Source organism: Terrapene carolina, unplaced genomic scaffold (assembly GCF_002925995.2).
Source record: "Terrapene carolina triunguis isolate 2854851 unplaced genomic scaffold, T_m_triunguis-2.0 Scaffold66, whole genome shotgun sequence".
Taxonomy (NCBI): Eukaryota; Metazoa; Chordata; order Testudines; family Emydidae; genus Terrapene; species Terrapene triunguis.
The window spans coordinates 74,162,607-74,177,239 of NW_020664417.1; the positions used below are offsets into that span (position 1 = coordinate 74,162,607).

Consider the following 14,633-nt stretch of genomic DNA (forward strand, 5'->3'; position numbering starts at 1 on the left):
CATTTTCTTCCATTTAAATCAGTTTCTGCTACCATAAACTATTATGGTATGTGGAAAATTAATAGATATAAAACAGTTGCATGATATAATATGCATAAGCCATAGACAACACATACACATACACCAGCAGCATGAAGTCTTTTATACTTGTCCTATTAAGTGTATAATTACAATCTAATCTTTATTTCTGGGACCAAGTTCTAGGAAGTGTTGTTTCTATCCTTCAGCTTCTGCTTCTTTCAGATTAGCTAGTTCAGCAAGGCCCAAATTTAGCAAAGCATTAAGCGAATGCTTAATTTTAACTTCAATGGGGCTAAGCAGGTGTTTAAGATTAAGCATGTACTCAGTTTAAGTGATTTGCCAAATGGGGCCTACATCCTACAGGCCTTCTAGCAACTGTAAATTAAGAATTAATTAACTGTAAAACTAAAATTTGAAATATTACATTCTTAAGAACAGAAACGGGACCCTGAACACAGCTCAAGTAAGTGGGTTACATGTAGGAAAGGTCTGCAGGGGTCACTTCAGTGGGACTACTCACTTGCTATAAATTAACTACATGCTTAAGTACCTTGCTGAATCAGGGTTTGTGACTGAATCCCCCTGCCCTGACTGATAGAAGGGCTTACCCGCCTCTGTGGCATCACCCTCTCCCTCTTCTCTGGTGTATGTGGGAGAGGGAAGCAGTGGAGTCTGGACTCATTTCCCCATCTGGCCTTGTGGAATTCACAAAGAACAGGTGATGTGGCCTGGGGTTGTCTTATTTTTTTCCTTGAAGCCCCCTCCTCAGCAGGGATCACCTTTAAGGAGGAGTCTGTGCCTGTGCAGCTCACTCAGAGCTGTACTGCCAGGCAGTGAGGTGGGGACGGAGGGCACTTCAGTGGGGGGAAGGAGCTCCTTGTGTCTGGCCCTGGCCACCCATGAACCCTGTGAAGCTGTGAGGTTCAGGGCCTTGACGGGGGGGTAATCCTTCCCCCCCCCCCCCCCCCCCCCATCCCCAGTGGAACAGTGTGAGGGAATTTCTGTGAGGGGATCCTAATGATTTCCATATTTCCTCCTTCTGAGCCCCCTCCGACAGATTCTTCCCCACTGAGGAAGTGATCTGGCCTATTATCATCATTGTATTAGAATCTTCCAAGATGCACACTTTATTAAATGCTACCTAAATTGAGCGTCATGATTAGGAGCATACAGCATAAAGCAGCTGATGTCCAACTTGCTGTCTTGCTGGCTAGACGCTCTTCCCAAGAATGCACCTCATATTGAAGTGGATGGGCTGCTGATGGCCAGAGGGTGGGAGGATACACAGCTGCCATCCCCCATTCCTTGCATACCCCCTGCCACACGTTGGCAACATTACTGCCCCCTTCACCTAGCAGCTGAGGGGAGGATAAGTTTTCAGTCAAGACACAAGATTCACCTCTCTCCCCCTGTGCATCATCTACAGCTTTGAGAGAGGGTGCTGTTCAGGAAGGGTCCCCAATGGATTCTTAATTGTCTCTGAAACTCCGTCACTTAATTACGTTTCTCCCCCTTGCCTTCTGAGCTCTGTTAAACTTCTCTAGTGCTTACAAAGCACTTAACTCAAAGGGCTATTTATAGAAAGAAAAAACACTTTTATAAAACAGAATTTTAAAGACTTAGTAATGTGCTACTTTATAGGCAGATGGATCAGCATCTCCCATTCTACCTGCATCCTCTCCTTCAGCTTCTGGGAATGCTTCTTCAACTCATTTATCTTCTGGCCTTTCACCTCCAGCTCAGCCTCCAGCTTCTTCGCCTGCTGCCGCAAAGCAGCTTCCTGGGCCTCAGAGCTTTTCTTTTGCTCTGTTGCTCTTTGCTGGCACTGTTTCTGTGTATCGGCCACTGACTGCTGCATGGCCTTTTTCAAAGTCTCTTTTTCTTTCTTGTAAGAGGCTTGTAGTTTGCTGGCTTTCTGAGCATATTCTTCAGTTATTTTCTGGTTCTCCCTCTTGAGGTTTTCCATTTCATTAATTAGAGCCTGCAACTCTATGCTGCGTTTTTCATCTATTGTCTCCTTTTTATCCAATTTCTCTTGCCTAATTGGCTTACATTCATTTACCAGGCTCTCGGACTCCTGGTTGAAATGTTGAGGCTTGTTTTCAAAGTCTGTCTTCGTATCTAGCATCTCCTTGGAAAGGGTAATGATCCTTTCGGTATGGTTTGCCTCTGTTCTGAATGCCTTCTCTTCCACCTGCTTCTTGCCCATGGTAAATTCTGCTAAGGCTTCCTCCTTTAGCCGCGTGTGTTGCTCCAGTGTATCTTCAAGGGTCTGAATATGCTTTCGTAGCTCCTGCTGGTCTCCCACTTTGCATTTATATTGGAGAATGGTTTCCCTTGTCTCAGCAAGGAGGCGCTGAATTTCCTCTTGATGGGCTTCTTTAAGAGCCTGTATACTGGCCTCATGCTCGTCATTCTTAGTGTTCAAAGCATATATCACCTACAGACCGGGAATAGAACATTACAATAGCTTTTAATTGATGGTATTAAAGATTCAGCAATTGTATTCATCAATGTATTAAATTAATTTCTAAGGTGATGATCACAACAATTAAATGTAAACTGCTCCTTACTAGCAAGGAGAAAAAAGTGAAAATAACAGGCAGACACACCTCAAGCACAAATTAGAAAGCAACATCGTGAAGGGAGGAAAGATGACCCTGAGATTAAAATATGAGACTGAGAGCTGGGAAATAGAGCTGGGTCTATTCTGGACTCTAGCAAAGATTTCCTCAGACAACTTTGGCAAGTCACTTAGGCCAAAATTTTCAGGAGTGTCCACTGTACCTAGCTCAAAGCACAGGCCTGATTTCCAGAGATGCTGAGTTCACACAAATCCATTTGAGGTCAATGGAAGCGCTGGTTGCTCAGCACTGCAGAAATCAGGTTCTGGCTCAAGTTGAGCATTCAACAGCTGAGAAAGAAGTGGCCACTTTTAACATTGTTGGTCTTAAACTTTCTGTAATTTACTTTGCTCAGTCTATAAAATGTGGAGTAATAATTCTCTTCTCTCAGGGCTATGATTATTCTTCACTCAATATTTGTAAAGCTCATCCAGATCCTCATGTGGAAGGTACTATATAAATACAAAATATTGTTATTTTGAAATATCTATTAAAAATCTATAATGTATTGGAATGAAGGGTAGATTCATAGAATTTTTGCCTGAGCTGGTAAATTTCCATGATGAGCTTGCAAGGCTGTTATATGTGACTGCAAAATATTCAGTATTCTCTTTGAAGAGATACTTGGAGCCTAATCCCATTCTCAGCAAAGTCAATGGGAATTTTGCCATTGATCTTCAGGGACCGGGTTCAGGCCCATGGGACATAACTGTTATATTTTCTTTATTTTGTTATAGATGTTTTATTTTTTATTTTCTGCTTCAAGCTTTGATGTATCCCCAGACTGTTAGTAACAGTCACCCCCGTAAATGTCAAACAGACTGATTTAATACATTCAAAATCCCTTGTGATGCTCTAAGTCATCCTGTAGTATGTAAAATTTATGCATCAGCATACTCATGTTATTTACTGTTAGTGGCTTTCTGAACGGATTGAGCTAGAGGAATTTGTTAGGACTAACACATAGGTAATTGTGTTTCAAATGTATAAAGATCAGTATTGAACTGTGCTGCTACTAACATATACTACAGAAATATAGATGTCGTCATTTAGTACCCGTATGTCCCCCCACTAAAAGCCCTACAGGTAACATCTATGTTAGTCAGATACATGTGTCTGGTTATAATTTTTTCCATGGTTTTTTGCTTTCCTTCTGTTTATTAGCAGCTCCCTTTTCTGTATTTATTGGCAAACATATATAGTTTCTGGCACTATCAAGACAGGATCCTGGCGTAAATGGACTGATTTTGCCTGGACTTTGCCTGGCTGTTTCTGGATCCCTTTGTGAAATAGGATGTCTTTTCTCATTAAGCATGTTCATACAAAGTGATGGCATAAAAATATAGACTGGTGTCAAAACTCAAGTAGGATATTGATTAATATATTGACATGTGCCTGGAGTTTCCTGCTTTTATTTTTCATATCAAAAATTCAAAGCTCCTAGCTCTACATAAATATCTGGGAACTACATACATGATATGATAGAGATTATGGGCCTAACCGGAGCCCTCTGAAGTCAATGGCAAGACGCCCAATGTGCTTTTGACCAGTCATTTATAGCCAACAATAGCCTCAAATGCATTCATCTAGAGTCAGAATGACATCCAACTCTTTGGTCACAGTATGATCCCAGTCCTGCAATCCTTGGTCATTCCTCAGGCAAAACATCAACTGAGAGATCATGAGGAGCTTTGTCTAAGTAAGAACGGCAGGTCTGGGGCCTATATTTTGTACACCTTAATAATACCTTCAGATTTCTTCCAGACAGTTTGTTGGTAACGTGAGTCTGTCTGGTCACGTGTACAAGTTTTCTGTGCTATCCATAGTACTATTTTATATATTCCATAGTGTGACAGTCACACATTGGACTTCAGACTTCAGCTATCCATTGAAAAATAAAAATAAAAGCAGACATGCAAGTACTGCCTGCAGAATGTAAACTCATGCCCTGCTAATATTAAAGTCCATAGAGGGGCCTTAATAAAAATAATACAAGTACAGCAGTATCTGGGTATATTTCTGGATAAATATATGACAACAGACAGTGAAAGAATCATATTCCCAGAGCCAATCAAACCAACAGCCAAAAGTCTTTTGGCCATTATCTCCATTTAGACCTACATTTTAGCTTTGTATTACATCTTGTTAATTCTCCCCTGTTATTTTTAACTGTTTTTCAATGAAACAGAAATGCTTGGAAGTACTGAGCAGATTCTTTCTCCTCTGAAAGTGCTAACCTAAGTCAGTTTTGGAACGTACTTAATTATTCAATAGTCTGCTCGAAAAATAGGGGGAAGGGATTCATTCCATCCATGTACTTTGCAAATGACCAAAGTAACTTGTTTGGGTAACCCTTCAATTAACAGGGTCAAGACATCCACTCACGTCTTAATGCTGAGTTCCTGTGTTGAACTCTAGTGTGCCACCACTACTTGCCTCCTATTCAGTTTTGTTGTTGCTCACAGTTGAGCTTGGGCTACTCCTTGCCCCCACTGGCTATTGTGAAATTGGGCTTTAGAGGAACCCAGATTCCACTGAAGGTTAGAGCAGGTACAAAGGAATGGGAGTCAACCTGCACTAGTGGGAATAGCCAAAGTCGTAGTTGGTTTAGTTGCCCAAAAAGGCTGGGAGACAATGGCTTATTTACTCATTGTGGCCATTTAGAAATTATTGGTATCCTGTCTTTTATTGGTGACTAGAACCACTATGCAAGTATAATTTTGATTTAAATATTGTTAGGTTTAAGGGAATCACATTTTCAAAAGTGACTAGTGGTTATGGGTACCTCAGTTTTTGGGTACTCAAATTGAAATGACTTAAAGGATGTTGATCTTCAGAGGGCAGGTGCTCAGCACTTTCTGAAAACGAGTCTCAGATTAGATGCCCAAAATCATTAGTCCTTTTAGAAAATTTAAAATATTAATCTTATAAACAGTTAATCTTGCCTAAATAAGAAAACAAAAATCAATTTTTATTAAATGCTAATGCCCAAAGACATCCAAGCCCCGTAACGAAAATGTAATTGACAACAATGTCCCAATTCTAAAAATAACATAAAATAAAATAATAATAATAATAAATTTAGAACTCCCAAAAAATATAAAACTCAGCCCAGCAAAAGAAACCCATATAGATAAACCAAAAAAGAAAATTAAAAAACATTTTAGCCTTGCCACAGAAAAATCATTCCAAAGTCATGGGCTTTTGATGGAGAAGCCTCTGTGTGCACTGTGAGATGCTCTAACCCAATCAATCAAAAATGCTCTCATAGAGGGTATGGGAAGCAGTCAGGTGGACTGGTCCTGTTATTTATAGCTCAATATACCAGAAGGAAGACACTAAAGCATAATTGCTGAAGTATAAGCAGCCATGTGCAGTTAATGGAGCAAAGGTATCATCAGCTAACCTGGTGTAAGCCTCTGTGAAACTGCTCTGCTGCATCCTAGTTGCAGTTTAAGTGGTTTTCAAAGGCAACCCTAAATAACCAATCAGTGTGACAGCAAAGACTGAACCACCTTGACCTGGACAGATGATTATATTGTTCTTTGAATCACCAGCATAATACCTAGGCTACTGCTGCCATAGCAATTCTCCAAAGCTATGTGTGCACTAAGAAATTTCTTACCTATTTTTCTGCAATTGAGCAGAGTTAGATGACATGCTGATAAAAACACTGGCACACAATATACACCAACGCATTACCAGTGCAATGGATAATAAACCTTAATACTCCCACTTTATTATTTGATTTCTCTAAATCATTTGCTGTTATTAAATCTGGTCATTAAAAATGGTAATTAAAAGAAACATCAAATTTCACCTCAGCAGTGGAGATGGGGTTAACTGGCTCACCGGGGAAAAAAGCCTGATTTGTGTATACAGAGAAGTGTCAGGCACATTATTCTTGTAGGAACTTGAATGCCAGCACTGAAGGAGCTGTTCCAGCAGGTTGCTTCATTAGCTGGATAAAAGGTGTCAGAGCGAGGTGTTAGGAAGGAGATGAGAATCAAAGGAGAACAAAATCATAGTGATTGTGATACTAGAGGCAATCAGGATTCAAAAATATGTTTTTAGGCTTGGAAGGACTAGATTTTTGTTGGTAAAATTGATTTCACTGTACACACACAAACCGATGGGGAAAAAATCCATTAATTAATAATAAAAATATACAGCTAGACAAAGTAAGAAAAATGCTGCTTGAAACTTCATTAGAGTTTGATTTAAGGTGTTTTACTTTGTCATATAACGTTGACAATTTGTATTTTAACAGTTATTAAGCTTTAACATTTTGAATCCCAACATCTACTGTCATTCAATAATTATTGTCTGATCCCCAAGTTGTCCAACCCCCATAATTTCCTGCAACTGAGAACTTAAATTGATGAAAACAGAAAAAAATGCTTAAAGAGAAACATTATATTATACATATTGAATTCTGAGAAGCCTAAATATGTTAATTAACACCTGCCTAGCACCTGTCAGGAAAATATACCACTTTAAACTAGAGTTGTTGATTAACTCAAGTGATTAACTAAAAAAAATTAATCGCGATTAATCGCAGTTTTAATCGCACTGTTAAACAATAAAATACCAATTGAAATTTATTAAATATTTTGGATGTTTTTCTACATTTTCATATATATTGTATTGTGTGTTGTAATTGAAATCAAAGTGTATGTTATTTTTATTACAAATATCTGCACTGTAAAAATGATAAATAAAAGAAATAGTATTTTTCATTTCACATCATACAAGTACTGTAATGCAATCTCTTTATTGTGAAAGTGTAACTTACAAATGTAGTTTTTTTGTTACATAACTGCATTCAAAAACAAACAATGTAAAACTTCAGAGCCTACCAGTCCACTCAGTCCTACTTCTTGTTCAGCCAGTCGCTAAGACAAACAAATTTGTTTACATTTACAGGAGATAATGTTGCCTCTTCTTATTTACAATGTCACCTGAACATAAGAACTGGTATTTGCATAGCACTTTTGTAGCCAGCATTGCAAGGTATTTACGTGCCAGATATGCTAAACATTCGTATGCCCCTTCATGCTTTGGCCACCATTCCAGAGGACATGCTTCCATGCTGATGACGCTCGTTAAAAAAATAATGCATTAATTAAATTTGTGACTGAACTCCTTGGGGGAGAATTGTATGTCTCCTACTCTTTTTTTTTACCCGCATTCTGCCATCTATTTCATGTTATAGCAGTCTTGGATGATGACCCAGCACATGTTGTTCATTTTAAGAACACTTTCACTGCAGATTTGACAAAACACAATGTGAGATTTCTAAAGATAGCTACAGCACTCAACCCAAGGTTTAAGAATCTGAAGTGCCTTCCAAAATCTGAGAGGAACGAGGTGTGGCACATGCTTTCAGAAGTCTTAAAAGAGCAACACTCTGATGCGGAAACTACAGAACCCAAACCACCAAAAAAGAGAATCAACCTTCTGCTTGTGGCATATGACTCGGATGATGAAAATGAACATGTGTTGATCCGAACTGCTTTGGATTGTTATCGAGCAGAATCTGTCATCAGCATGGATGCATGTCCCCTGGAATGGTGGTTGAAGCATGAAGGGACATATGAATCTTTAGCACATCTGGCACGTAAATATCTTATGATGCCGGCTACAACAGTGCCATGAGAATGCCTGTTCTCACTTTCACGTGACATTGTAAACAAGAAGCAGGTAGCATTATCTCCTGCAAAGGTAAACAAACTTGTTTCTCTGAGCGATTGGCTGAACAAGAAGTAGGACTGGACTTGCAGGCTCTAAAATTTTACATTGTTTTATTTTTGAATGCCGGGTTTTTTGTACATAATTCTACAATTGTAAGTTTAACTTTTATGATAAAGATATCACTACAGTACTTGTATTAGGCGAATTGAAAAATACTATTTCTTTTGTTTTTTATAGTAAAAATATTTGCAATAAAAATAAATATAAAGTGAGCACTGTACACTTTGTATTCTGTGTTGTAATTGAAATCAATATATTTGAAAATGTAACAAACATCCAAAAATATTTAAATAAATGGTATTCTATTATTGTTTAACAGTGCGATTAATCGTGATGAATTTTTTTAATCACTTGATAGCCCTAGTTTAAACCAGGCATATATTTACAGAGTTATGCAAACTCTTCACAGCATGGGGAGAGGCCAAACTTCAAATACTAACTAGTTAGATATCTGTTCACTGAGGCCAGGTGATTGCATCACCTGTTTCCACTAGCAGAGACAGCATCTCTCATCTCCACCAATAGCAGCTAAGTTTGTCGCCATTAACTCTACATTGTCTACTGTCCAAGCAGATTACAGTAGAGCATATTTCATTATGTCAGCCTGAAAGGAGCTACTTTCCAAAAATAATACAATGAGTTTTGTAGCAAAGTCTCCCTTAGTAAAAGGACAGGCTCCGTCTTCCTCTGCCTGTGTTCTAGCTATAACTATATAAACGGTACAAAACTAAACCAACAAATTCATTTCACAAATACCCCAAATAAATATTTTAATGTCCACACAGACATCCTTTCCCCATATTTTTTATTCATATTCAAGCAGAAGGAAGATATTCCTATGATGAAGGCACAGGCCTGAGATCCAGAAGTTCTGTGATCTGATTTTCCACTGCAGTACTCTTATGCCAGTGGACCTTCACGGATTTCAGTGGAGTTCCACTCATATGAACTTGGAATAGTGCAGTGGTGAATCAGACCCCAGAGTTCTATTCCTGGCTCTTCCACAACTTCAGAGTATAATCTTAGGCAAATCATCTAGGCCCTGATCCTCAAGAGTTATTTAGGCACCTAAATACTTTTGAGGTTGTGGGCCTTAGTCACTCTTTGCTTCAGTTTCTTGATCTGTAGAACAGGAATAAGATTTCCCTTCCTCACATGGGGTGTTGGGAGGATACATTCAAGTGCTATAAAGAGCTTTGACATCATTAGGAGGAATTTTTAACTTCCTGCCTTGGTACGTTGGGTGCTGCTGCTGCGTACTGTTAAACCTTCTCTGAATTTCAATCTGGAGGGTCACCTCAGTCCACATCATTGCAGTTCAATGGTGGGTGAAATTAGTTTTATACACATATAGGAGCAGATTCAGACCTGATGTATCCAAATGCCACGTCTCTGGCCTATAGTCTGTAATTCAATACAATTCCTTTGCTAGTGTGCTAAAAATAGAAGTTTGTCCAGGGGTAGCATGGCAGGAGGCTTGGGCTAGCTGCCCCATTATGTACACAGAGGTCCAGGTGGGTTTGTACTTGGTTGACGAGTCCAAACTGCTGCCTGTGCTACTCCAGCTACACTGCGAGCAGAGCTAGCATGTCTGTGTCTGCTCAAGCTGGGAATGGGAAGCATGATCCCAGCTGCAGTGTACACATACCCATAGGTAACATTATGCTCATCAATAGTCCTACTGAATAATGGTAAAGTGACTCACATTTGTATTCGCAGTATTGAGGCCTTTGAAGTACTGTCAATCTCAAGCATTCAGAAACCATGAGTCAGTCCCCCAAATCATGAGACTGACTTAAAAGTCATGAGGTTTTTTTAAAAATATAATAAATTTGGGGTGCTTTTTACTTGCCTTCTGGTTTCTGAACCTTTAGGATGAACTCGGGTCATGTTTTCAGGTTTGCCTTTGCAACCACGAAGGCTAGAAACTTATTTTTTAATTCTCCTGAAATCTCTTGATTCCAAAAGCTACAGAAAAAAAATTACCTAATGTCACAAGAGTTGGCAACACTGCTTTGAGCATGCAGGTTGACAGGTTACATAAATTCAAGTCGCTATTACCACATCCATGAGAGAGATTTTGCAAAGTACAACTCCACTTGTATATAAGAAACAAATACAGCTCACTCTCTGACCGTAGCTCACTTACTTGCCTATAGTAGATGAAACTGTTCCATCATAGTCCATTAACGTTATCGTGAATCACCACTGATCTTAGTGGTGTTGACTTCTGTTTACCAGCACATAATGAAGCAATCTTATATTAAGCCTTTATCCATCAACCAACACTTTATTAAAACTATTCTAGCAAAATTTCACCATCCAATTATGTGATTTTATATCCTGGAAATTCCAATGTATGCCCTTTTCTCCTGCATGAGCTCTATATTGCTATCAATAATACATATCAGCAGAGGTGCATTAAGAGATTCTAAGCATAGAGTACTTTGCGTCAGATTACTAGTCACTCTCTTTTGCTGTGTCTGTTGCCTAGGTTGTGCCTCCTCCTTGTTCTTGTTAAGATTTTGGAAAGGTGGGGGAGGAGGAAGAGTATTTTTTTTTTTTTGCATTCAATTGAAATTTTATAAATTAAATTAAAATGTTTTTGCTCACCTAAAGTGCCCCAGAAACCAGACAAGCACATACATTCGTCTCCCTCCTGTGCTCTTTTTGCTTATCTGAGCTGAAATGTTCCTGCACTCCTAAGATTAATATTGGACACATAGTGCCCAAGTTGTTTATGTCCTCAGCAGTCTATCATTCTGCTAATCACATTAAGGTCTATGAATAAAAGTGAGGCCAGCTGGATGTCTCTTTTGTGAAATATAGACGTGTGCTAAATTTGCCCTGTATTCGAAATAGCTGCTCAGCCAGTTTAAGAATTTGCAAAGTAAAAATGTACTGCAGTAGTGGTACTTTTAAGTTTCCAGGGAAGGAGAGGTGGTGAAAAAGGCACCAGCAGTAGAGTATCCAAATAATTTCAGGAAAGGAAAAATAAATCATAGAATCAGAAGGTCTAATCTAGGACACAGAGTCTTTTGTGCCCTTCACAGCCTGCCTAAATGCATATTGTGCAGTTGGGATTAGCCTTTGGGGACGTGTGATAGTGTTTATGCAGCCTCAAGTTCCTCCCCATGTCCAGAGGTAGAGTCACAAATTCTATCCACCATAACTTTGGGCACATGCAGTGCCAGGAGTGGGCCTTTCATGGATGACTGACAATTAGCTAGGAAATCTTAAAGAAGAAAGAATTCCTTGCTCACAGTTCTGAAATGGAACTATCAGCAAGGCAAATTAGATAAGACCCCCTGGAACTCACAGTGAGGAAAGACAGAAAGGGAAACTCCAGCAACTCCCTCTTCTCTCCCAAACAGCTCTCCCTGCACAATAAGCATTTATTTTTGAACAACAAAGGCTCTGGTCCTTGTCTGTTCCCACAGAGCAGGAGGAAAGCCCTACAGAGAGGGAAGATCAGGATGGATGGATGACGTCTCAGAGGCAGAAAGCTCGAGTTCTCCACTCATCTCCGCTCCATGGTTTACTCCTTTGACTTTTGTGCACTGAGGATTTAGTCAGACCAAAGTGCAGCCACTTCATGTGGTCCAGTAGGGTTTATAGAGATCTTCCCACCCTGTAAAGCAAGGTAGGAACTGGAGACACAGATTAGGGACAGAAATGAGCCATCCTGTCAATACCTCTGCCAGTGCAGGACTCCTACATAATCCACTGTGGAGCAGCTTTTTGCTTCCTTCCTCCCAGATCTTTTTCAATATTACAGTTTTCCAGGTTTCTCCTTCCCATTCAATAGCCACATTTTGGATTAGTTTTCTCCACATGTGCTTGCGTGCAGTTTTCCAACCTGAATCCAGTTTTGTTGCTTTCTGTCCATATTTCCCCCCTCTGCAGTTCCTTTTGTTTTATTTCTCTTCCCTCACTGGTGTTTGCGATTCCACATGACCTATGACTTTTCTTAACATAAAAAAATGAGGAGTCCTTGTGGCACCTTAGAGCAGTGGTTCCCAAACTTGTTCTGCCGCTTCTGCAGGGAAAGCCCTTGGCGAGCTGGGCCAGTTTGTGTACCTGCCGTGTCCGCAGGTTCGGCTGATCGTGGCTGCCAGTGGCCGCGGTTTGCTGCTCCAGGCCAACGGGAGCTGTTGAAAGCGGCACGGGCCGAGGGACGTACTGGCTGCCGCTTCCAGCAGCTCCCATTGGCCTGGAGCAGCAACCGTGGCCAGTGGGAGCTGCGATCGGCCGAACCTGCGGACATGGCAGGTAAACAAACCGGCCTGGCCCGCCAGGGGCTTTCCCTGCACAAGCGGTGGAACAAGTTTGGGAACCACTGCCTTAAAGACTAATAAATGTATTTGGGCATAAGCTTTCGTGGGCTAGAACCCACTTCATCAGATGTATGAAGTAACAAATACAGGAGCAGGTATAAATACATGAAAGGATGGTTGTGCTTTACCAAGTGTTAGGTCAGTCTAATGAGATAAATCAATTAACAGGATACCAAGGGAGGAAAAATAACTTTTGAAGTGGTAAGAGAGTGGCCCATTACAGACAGTTGACAAGAAGGTGTGAGTAACAGTAGGGAGAAATTAGTATTGGGAAAATTAAGTTTAGGTTTTGTAAAGACCCAACCACTCCCAGTCTTTATTCAGGCCTAATCTGATGGTATCTAGTTTGCAAATTAATTAGTTTGCAAAGTCACTGTAGCAGGGTGGACACCCGCTCCTGCCCTGGAGGGTTTGAAATCAGCCCTGGGAGAGGGCTACAGCAGAGTAAGAGGGATTAAGAACAGCTGGGGAAGCTGAGTGAGTCACTGACCACAGCTGTGGCCAGCTTAATCAGGGCCCAGCTGGCCCTTATAAGAGGGCTGGGGTCAGAAGCTAAAGGCAGATTCTCTTTAGCTTTTGAGAGGGAGGGACCCGGCTGCAGAGACCTGAGCAGAGTACCTAGATTGGAGCAGGGCTGGGGAAAGGCCAGAGGAGTTCTGGCCTGGAAAGCCCCAGGCTGCAGGCCGTGCTAAAGACCCAAAAGGTACTGGGGTTGCAAAGGGGCAGCCCACGGGTAGGCAGAGGCAGCAGGTCCAAACCACCCCTTGCCTATGATGAGTGGCTCTTACACTGCAGTCTGCCGCAGTGAGCAGGGACTAGATGGTGACTGGCAGTAGCCCACAACTGAGGCAAGGTGGGGATAGAGGGTTGGGGGTTCCACTGGGTGGGGAGACCATGAGGCTGCGGGGGTACTGCCAGGGGGCAGCACCCCAAAGACAAGGGGCACCGGGTCCTGGGAAGGACACGGGGGCCTGCGGCAGCGGAACACCGGCCTGCAGAGGGCGCTCCAGAGGCTGGAAACGCTAATTCCCGGAGACGACTAGCAGGAGGCGCCGCAGGGGTGAGTCCCGCACTGTCACAGTCACCTATTACAAGACAGGCCCAACAAAGAAAGTAACAGAACACCACTAGCCGTCACCTATCCTGAAGGACAATCCCTCACTCTCACAGACCTTGGGAGACAGGCCAGTCCTCGCTTACAGTCAGCCCCCCAACCTGAAGCAAATACTCACCAGCAACTACACACCACACAACAAAAACACCAACCCAGTAACCAAATCCTGCTACAAACCCCGGTGCCACCATTATAGGACCTAACCACATCAGCCACACCATTAGGGGCTCGTTCACCTGCACATCTACCAATGTGATATATGCCAGCAATGCCCCTCTGCCATGGACATTGGCCAAACTGGACAGTCTCTATGCAAAAGAATAAATGGACACAAATCTGACATCAGGAATCATAACATTCAAAAACCAGTAGGAGAACACTTCAATCTCTCTGGTCACTCAATAACAGACCTCAAAGTGGCAATTCTTCAACAAAAAACTTCAAAAACAGACTCCAACGTGAAGCTGCAGAACTGGAATTAATTTGCAAACTAGATACCATCAGATTAGGCCTGAATAAAGACTGGGAGTGGTTGGGTCATTACAAAACCTAAACTTAATTTCCTCAATACTAATTTCTCCTTACTGTTGCTCACACCTTCTTACCAACTGTCTGTAATGGGCCACTCTCTTACCACTTCAAAAGTTATTTTTCCTCCATTGGTATCCTGCTGTTAATTGATTTATCTCGTTAGATTGACCTAACACTTGGTAAAGCACCCCCATCCTTTCATGTATTTATACCTGCTCCTGTATTTTTTACTTCGATACATCTGATGAAGTG

General features: G+C 41.2%; 1 protein-coding gene across 1 annotated transcript in view; it reads right to left on the reverse strand.

The window, feature by feature from the left end:
- FAM184B (family with sequence similarity 184 member B) overlaps window positions 1-10,289 on the reverse strand; it is a 36,153-nt gene extending 25,864 nt beyond the window's left edge. Inside the window, exons 1-2 of the mRNA XM_029910649.1 lie at window positions 10,248-10,289; window positions 1,691-2,461 (exon numbers count right to left, since the gene is read on the reverse strand). Of these exons, the coding sequence (XP_029766509.1) occupies window positions 1,691-2,461; window positions 10,248-10,289 (813 nt within the window). The remainder of the gene's footprint in view (window positions 1-1,690; window positions 2,462-10,247) is intronic.
- Between the last annotated feature and the right edge of the window lie 4,344 nt (window positions 10,290-14,633).